At 43.1% G+C, this 8,427-nt stretch overlaps 1 protein-coding gene across 2 annotated transcripts; it reads left to right on the top strand.

Annotated features, from left to right (window-relative positions):
- The first annotated feature begins 4,677 nt into the window (after positions 1-4,677).
- On the top strand, positions 4,678-7,821 carry smim19 (small integral membrane protein 19). 2 transcript variants are annotated; one of them, XM_061901486.1, is made up of 3 exons: positions 4,678-4,945; positions 6,536-6,660; positions 6,728-7,821. In XM_061901486.1, exons 1-3 carry the CDS (start codon positions 4,824-4,826, stop codon positions 6,781-6,783), a joined length of 303 nt encoding a protein of 100 aa, XP_061757470.1. In that variant the 5' UTR covers positions 4,678-4,823; the 3' UTR covers positions 6,784-7,821. The 2 variants fall into 2 exon arrangements, with proteins under 2 accessions (XP_061757470.1, XP_061757469.1); XM_061901485.1 differs by having other exon boundaries at positions 4,685-4,957.
- The last annotated feature ends 606 nt before the right edge of the window (positions 7,822-8,427 follow it).

Consider the following 8,427-nt stretch of genomic DNA (forward strand, 5'->3'; position numbering starts at 1 on the left):
GTGCTTCCGGGGTTGGCCGACATCGTCTCACAAGATGGAGACTTTATTGTAGTTTATTGTAGATGTAGGTTCTTTTGAAATATTATTCTTGGAATAACCTTGCAAATATATGTGTTGTCTTGTCTAATCATAAAAGATGCAGACGAGACGTTATTGGCTGAGTTCTGAAAGTTTACTCCACAGCTTGCTCATCAAAAACATCGCGCTGCATGTCTACCTTCAACCTAAACGGGGCTACTGTGCATGCTCTTCACTACTGTGGTATACTGGGTAATGGTGTTCTAATGTTACCTGGCTCATTACATCACTATATATCTGCCTTAGGCCACCTCGAAAGCCTTACTGACAGCAACTCGTGATCTGATTGGTTATCGCACCTGTCTGTCAAATGTTTGCGTCCGTTCACTTAGCGCACAGACGCCAGCGTAATTGATTGTGATTGCTCAAGGGAGATTTGGTACAGCATGGCAACATAAGATAGCTGAAGTCTGAGGGGATAAAGACTCTATAACTTACAAACAACAGCGCTGGAATGAGCATAATTAACATGAAGAGAACATGAATAATTTTAGATCTTTAGGGAAAGTAAATTAAAAATATATTTTTATTTTTAATTATGATCATGATTTTTAGTTATTTTAGGCCAGCAGAGAAGGCCTTACTGGCCCTGACGGCATACCACTGTGTGGAATATATTTTTTATATTGGATGTATTGGAATATTTTCATTACAGTTGCCAATATCCATCGATCCATCCATCTTCTTCCGCTTATCCGAGGTCGGGTCGCGGGGGCAGCAGCCTAAGCAGGGAAGCTCAAACTTTCCTCTCCCAGCCACTTTGTCCCGCTCTTCCCGTACCCCCGTACCCCCTCCCAATCCACCAGAAGCTGGGAGACATAGTCTTCCCAACGTGTCCTGGGTCTTCCCCGTGGCTTCCTACCGGTTGGACGTGCCCTAAACACCTCCCTAGGGAGGCATTCGGGTGGCATCCTGACCAGATGCAGGAACCACCTCATCTAGCTCCTCTCGATGTGAAGGAGCAGCGGCTTCACTTTGAGCTCCCCGCGGATGGCAGAGCTACTCACCCTATCTCTAAGGGAGAGCCCCGCCACCCGGGGGAGGAAACTCATTTCGGCCGCTTGTACCCGGGATCTTGTCCTTTCGGTCAGAACCCAGAGCTCATGACCATAGGTGAGGATGGGAATGTTGATCGACCGGTAAATTGAGAGCTCTGCTTTTCGGCTCAGCTCGTTCTTGAACACAACAGATCGATACAGTGTCCGCATTACTGAAGACGCTGCGTCGATCTGCCTGTCGATCTCACCATCCACTCTTCTCTCACTCGTGAACAAGACTCCGAGGTACTTGAACTCCTCTACTTGGGGCAGGGTCTCCTCCCCAACCCGGAGATGGCACTCCACCCTTTTCTGGGCGAGCACCATGTACTCGGACTTGGAGATGCTGATTCTCATTCCGGACGCTTCACACTCGGCTGCAAACCGATCCAGTGAGAGCTGAAGATCCCGGCCAGATGAAACCATCAGGACCACATCATCTGCAAAAAGCAGAGACCTAATCCTGCGGCCACCAAACCAGATCCCCTCAACGCCTTGACTGCGCCTAGAAATTCTGTCCATAAAAGTTATGAACAGAATCGGTGACAAAGGGCAGCCTTGGCGGAGTCCAACCCTCACTGGAAACGTGTCCGACTTACTGCCGGCAATGCGGACCAAGCTCTGACACTGATTGTACAGGGAGCAGACTGCCACAATAAGACAGTACGATACCCCGTACTCTCTGAGCACTCCCCACAGGACTTCCCAGGGGAGACGGTCGAATGCCTTCTCCAAGTCCACAAAGCACATGTAGACTGGTTGGGTAAACTCCCGTGCACCCTCAAGGACCCTGCCGAGAGTATAAAGCTGACCCACAGTTCCACGACCTGAAACGAAAACCACACTGTTCCTCCTGAATCCGAGGTTCGACTATCCGGCGTAGCGTCCTCTCCAGTACACCTGAGTAAACCTTACCGGGAAGGCTGAGGAGTGTGATCCCACGATAGTTGCCAACAGGGGCGTCACTAGCTTTTAAGGACAGGGGGGGCTTAGACCCCAGGAGATGCACAGGATGTGAGCGAACTGAGCACTGCGAACGAGCACAAAAGTTTACAAACGGCTAACAAATATATATATATATATATATATATATATATATATATATATATATATATATATATATATATATATATATATATATATATATATATATATATATATATACGTATATATATATATATATATATATATGTATATATATATACACACATATACTGTATGTATATATATATATATATATATATATATATATATATATATATATATATTCTTGGTTATCAGGTTATAGTTCGCTGTGTGTATAATTTTAGCTGTTTGCAAATTCACTATGTCGTGGAATTTCAGTATCTTTGATTCAATAAATAAAGGGTTTGTATGTTCTCTTTATCCAACATTATGTATTATTCTAACTGATCTTGTTCCCAGTTGTGTCCTGTGTCAGCTGACACCGAACGTTTCGGGATTTCAGTCTTTCCTTTAGCTTTTGGCATCGCGGCAGGTCGATGACGTCAGTGCGTCTTATGTCTTAAACGGCAGTTGCTTTAGTGACTTGCGGCACTTTTAACTTGTTTGTTTCAACAAATTCGTACCTTGCGCCGTTCAGAGATCAATTTGAGGTATCAGCCAGTCAACTTGTATCACTGAGCGACGTTGGAAGCACTTTAAAACAGCTGTAAACTCACCGTAGCTTTTGGTTGCTATAGGCCAGTAGTTCTCAACTTTTTTTCAGTGATGTACCTCCTGTGAACATTTTTTTTTAATTCAAGTACCGCCTAATCAGAGCAAAGCATTTTTGGTTGAAAAAAAGAGATAAAGGAGTAAAATAGAGCACTATGTCATCAGTTTCTGATTTATCAAATTGTATAACAGTGCAAAATATTGCTCATTTGTGGTGTTTTTTCTTGAACTATATGGAAGAAAAAGGTGTAAAAATAACTAAAAACTTGTTGAAGAATAAACAAGTGATTCAGTTATAAAAAAAGATTTCTACACATAGAAGTAATAATCAACTTAAAGTGCCCTCTTTGGGGATTGTAATAGAGATCCATCTGGATTCATGAACTTAATTCTAAACATTTCTTCACAAAAAAAAAAAAAAATCTTTAATCTCAATATTTATGGAACATGTCCACAAAAAATCTAGCTGTCAACACTGAATATTGCATTGTTGCATTTCTTTTCACAGTTTATGAACTTACATAAACAGCTGCAGTCCTCCACTATTACGCCCACCTCCCTCACCTACATGGACAACACCAGAAGGTTCTACTGTATTATTACTGTAATACCTCATACTCTACTGTTTCAGGTTACCATTTTATTAGTGTGGTCTAATCGTCATTCATACAGTTCTAATGTGGAGCACAATCGGTTTTATTATCCCGCTATGTCCACAAACAGTCCCTCGGACGGACAGTAGACAAACCTGTGCAACCGTGAGGAGGGAGACAGACTATTACTATTCATGTTTTGTTTAAGTATTATTCAATAAATATATTTATAAAGGATTTCTGAATTGTTGCTCTTTTTAGAATATTTTTGAAAAATGTCACGTACCCCTTGGCATACCTTCAAGTACCCCCAGGGGTACGCGTACCCCCATTTGAGAACCACTGCTATAGGCAATTGCTTTGAATTGCGGTAAGGCGCGGATGGCTTGAGGCTAATGAGTGTAGAAAGCAAACGTCCTGACCTCAATTTGACTCAGTGTGCCAAACACTGCACTAACAGGAAACAGATGTTTGAGCAACAACCAACTTAACAGTAGACCAAGGGAGGTTCCTAGACACGAGATACATAGCAACTGACGTCAGTCAGTAGACTGACCAATCAGATAACTACTGGCACAGGGTATATAGATGCTGTACAACAAACTCTCAGACAGATCGCTTTGGGTTTTCCTGGTACTACTGTTCAAGTGTACTAAACGATCTCCGCTCTCTGCAGACTGCGTTGAATAAAATACTTCTACTTGACTCAACTCCTGCCTCCTCGAATTGTTTTCCTGCTCCCGGCCCGGGTGAGACGGCACTAAAAATGCGTCTCAACAAGGCTAACGGCTCTTCCAACTTGCCTTATTTCAGCATATCAGTGCCTTTCAACTGACCAAAGTCAGGTCGTGGATGCCAGGCCACTTTCCTGTGGCTGTGATCGAAAATCGGTGGTCAAAATCTCCAGACTTAACAAATCTCCAGTAGCAGAAGCGGATACTTTTTCTTTTGCGTCCTTTCTCATTAACAGGAAGTGATGTTTTTGAGTGAATAATGACATATTATCCATCCATCCATCCATTTTTTGCGGCTTTTTGAGTATTTATTTAAACTCATATTCGGGCCACTTTATAATGAATATGTCGGCATGTATTTGTAAAAAAAAAATAAAAAAAAAAAATAATAATATATATATATATATATACATATTATTATTATTTTAACAGCAAATTATTTAGGGGGGCTAGAGCCCCCCCTAAAATAAGCCTAACAACGCCAATGGTTGCCAATGTTCTCTGTAAATTTAGCACTCCAATCCAGCGGTTGGCGGTAGTGAACCTTCAAGCTCATTCACCAACTGCTATTTAACGGAGAAGGCGCGATTTGACGTCATTGTGTTGACACCTTTCGTCATTTTGCTAGCGCCAACACAACAAGATAGTTAATCGTTCGTGCAAATGAACATATAAGATAAAGATTGTATAGTTTTGGTGTTTGCATGGGGGAACACGGTCTTCTGGGCAACGAGCCCGAGTCTATCGATTATACTGTGCACGAAGCCTGGAACGAGGCCACCAACGTCTACCTGCTCGTTATTCTAGTTAGCTTCGGCCTGTTGATGTACGCCAGAAAGTGAGACTCTCGCTTTATTCATCATTGGTTCCAACATGTTTCTTTTCATTACTTGGGTGTTCCATTAAATCACTGAAATCAACTCGAAAAACGTTAAATTTCCCGTTTACTTGGCCGCAGCTAAAAGTCGGTGTTGTAAGCACAATACCAATGGTGCGCAATTTGCAAAATGCGCAACCGCGTTTTGCAAATTTAATGTCAAATCAAATCAAATGTTTATTGGATTCATCACTATACAGTGTACATCCACGACCGAACTACTGACTAAACTACCACCAAGTGTGGATTCAGGCCGAGTGGCCTATTTTAAGTTCCAGGTAACCCTATTTTATCATTTTATAATTAGTAAACCAAGTTGTGGTGGTAGTTTAGTCAGTAGTTCTGTCGTGGATGTACACTGTATAGCAGGGGTGTCAAACTCAAATACAGAGTGGGCCAAAATTTAAAACTGAACAAAGCCGCGGGCCAAGGTTGAACAAATTACCCTTTTATTAGGGACCCAAACAAGTTTTACATTGAACAAGCAAGGCTTATATACAGTAACTTTATAGTGACATGCAAAATCGAGTTTCAAATAATAATAATTAAAAAATGTCAATGGCAAAGCAAATACAATTTAAATACAAATTTAATGCCTCTTTTCTATTTGCAGCCTTCTGAGGTAAATATCAGAATATATTGAAACGTCCCGAAAGCGTTTGTGCTGCAAGGGGTTCTGGGTATTTGTTCTGTTGTGTTTGTTACGTTACAGTGCAGATGTTCTCCTGAAATGTGTTTTTCATTCTTGTTTGGTGAGTTCACAGTGCGGCGCATATTTGTAACAGTGTTAAAGTTGTTTATACGGCCATCCTCAGTGTGACCTGTATGGCTGCTGACCAAGTATGATTTGCATTCACTTATGTGTGTGTAATAGACGCATATTATGCGAGTGGGCCTGCACGCTGTTTGTATGGAGGAAATGCGGACGTGACAACAGGTTGTAGAGAATGCTAAAGGCAGTGCCTTTAAGGCACGCCCTCAATATTGTTGTCCGGGTGGAAATCAGAAGAATGCTTGCCCCGAGAGATTTTCGGGAGGGGCACTGAACTTCGGGAGGATTGGCAAGTGTGAGAAATTGCGGTGTTAGAGCGGCACTGCTGCTGTGTAAACGGCGGGCCAGCTGTAATGTTAATTTGATATTGCCAAATTAAATTACACAGCGGGCCAAATTTGGCCCACGGGCCAGAGTTTGACACCCATGCTGTATAGTGATGAATCCAATAATTTGATTTGATTTGACATTACATTTGCAAAATGCCATTGTGTGTTGGCCCTGCGATGAGGTGGCGACTTGTCCAGGGTGTACCCCGCCTTCTGACCGATTGTAGCTGATAGGCGCCAGCACCCCTCGTGACCCCAAAAGGGAATAAGCGGTAGATAATGGATGGATGGATGGGTTGCGCATTTTGCAAATTGCGTGCCATTGGTATTGTGCTTACATCGGTACCTTGCTGACAAAAATGGCGCCTATGAGTATAATCTGTGTGACCATCTGCTTTAATCAGCATGTTCAATTCCCTATTTGAACGTGTCATGCAGAAACAAGAGGAAGATCATGCGCATCTTCACCCTGCCCCCCACCGTGGAAAGCAGCACAGAGCCCAACTTCTATGACAGCCTGCAGAAGGTCCGCCTGCGACAACAGCTGGAGATGTACTCTTTGGGTGAGTGGCACCTGTGTCTAAGTAACGCACCCCACTTCTTGTGCTCGGCTTATGTTTGCTCTTCTAGCCAGGAAGTTTGAGCAGCAGCAACAAACCGACAGTGTCCAGCTTTCCATGGAATGAGGAAGCCCTCATCCTGCAGCTTTTCTGTGGATGAATGGACGGACGCCAACGACATGATGCTTCATGCTGGGATCTATTGAGATGCTTAGCAAGCCTCTTACAGTCAGAGAAACTTTTCCCCCACATCTGCAGTGAAAAACACCTTATATGTAACATTGATTGTATTGTTTTAAGTATAGATTTAATTGGGTGTGGTTAGTAAAGTGGTTTCAAAAGGTGGTCTTACTGATCACTGGTATCAGCCAAGTTGTATTCATAGTGTACCTGATGAGCATCGTGTGTTGCGGTGGAGATGTAGTCAAACTCTCATGAGACACATTTTACCTTTGGCCTTGTCGGTATATTTATTGTACCGGCAGCATCAAAACTGTGCTGCCGCTCTACACACACATTGAACTCATGACCCAGGTCTGACCTGCAGCGGAACGAGGTGTGCCAGGACCAGCCTCGAAGTCAGCGACAGGTGCGTAGATGGCCCACCTGGGTCTTATTATCTTATCACCTGTCGCCCTGTATAAGCAGCAGCCGGGGAGGAGAGGTGGTTGAGCTGGCGTGAGAGCGAGACTGAAAAAGACTAAAAGACAATTGCTGGAAAGCAAACTGAGGACTTTACGTCAAAATAAAACTGTATTGTAACCTTGAAATTGGCTCTGTCGGCGCTTGGTGGTCTGGAGGACCCACGGGAAGGCAAATTGTGGATGTTGCCCTTTCAGTCTTGCTCTCACGCCAGCTCCCCCTCCGGCTGCTGCTTGTACAGGGCGACAGGTGATTAGATAACAAGGCACATGTGGGCTATCTACGCAGGCCGGTCCTGGCACACCCCCTCCACACCCACATTTCATAATTTGTTTGAATACAGCTCTCGTCCAAAGGCAAAACCTAGTAACTCATTTCTAGCTGATTTTGAGAAAACAAAGGAAAACCAACCTATCTTGATGCTGTCTTACAAAGATCTACAAAGTCATCAAACATATAGATGTTTTCTTGAGCTTTCATTTTTTTGCCGATTGAGCCATGGATTAAATCTGCTCTCATGAACGTGTGCCCTTTCTCCAGATATTTTATCACAATCTCGGGTGGGCCCCATTCTGCGTTTGCACATTTGACCTCCACAGTTATCTGCCCAAAAGAGTATGCAAGGGGAAGAATCAAGAACAATACATTTAATGAAGGTGCTTGCAACGTCCTGGGCCAATCTTCCAAATATCCCCTCGTGCCATAATATCACATAATCAGGTTGACCGTCGGCCCCCATTCGTGCAAATGTCTCATTAAAGACAATAAGGCGACTGACAAAGAAGCTCAGATTGGTCCCTTGAGATACTAGGTTTTTCTGTTGTATCTACGCGGTTATGTGGTAGTTGCTAGGTCCTGCCATGCACGTAACAGCTTACTTACAGAACAAATTACAATATCGCATACACTAATGTAAAGCATATCACCTAGGAACTCCAAAATTATTATCAGCTCAGTTTGGACCAAAATTGAGTTACTGGGTTTTGCCTTTGGACGGGAGACTGCTGTCTGGAAAGTATATGTAGTTGTACTAACAAGGATGGTGTGCTGCATGTATCATGATCAATATTATACTGACTTACTTGTACAGTTGTCAATTTGGTCAAGCTGGCCAGCTGATTTTGGGTA

Source organism: Nerophis ophidion, linkage group LG05 (genome assembly GCF_033978795.1).
Source record: "Nerophis ophidion isolate RoL-2023_Sa linkage group LG05, RoL_Noph_v1.0, whole genome shotgun sequence".
Lineage (NCBI taxonomy): Eukaryota > Metazoa > Chordata > Actinopteri > Syngnathiformes > Syngnathidae > Nerophis > Nerophis ophidion.

Excerpts from the sequence above, each read along its gene's own strand:
- smim19 (XM_061901485.1), top strand. The coding sequence starts at position 4,824 with ATGGGGGAACACGGTCTTCTGGGCAACGAGCCCGAGTCTATCGATTAT. Across the intron at positions 4,958-6,535 it reads CTGTTGATGTACGCCAGAAA|AAACAAGAGGAAGATCATGC; the intron begins GTGAGACTCTCG and ends CGTGTCATGCAG. Across the intron at positions 6,661-6,727 it reads GCTGGAGATGTACTCTTTGG|CCAGGAAGTTTGAGCAGCAG; the intron begins GTGAGTGGCACC and ends TTGCTCTTCTAG.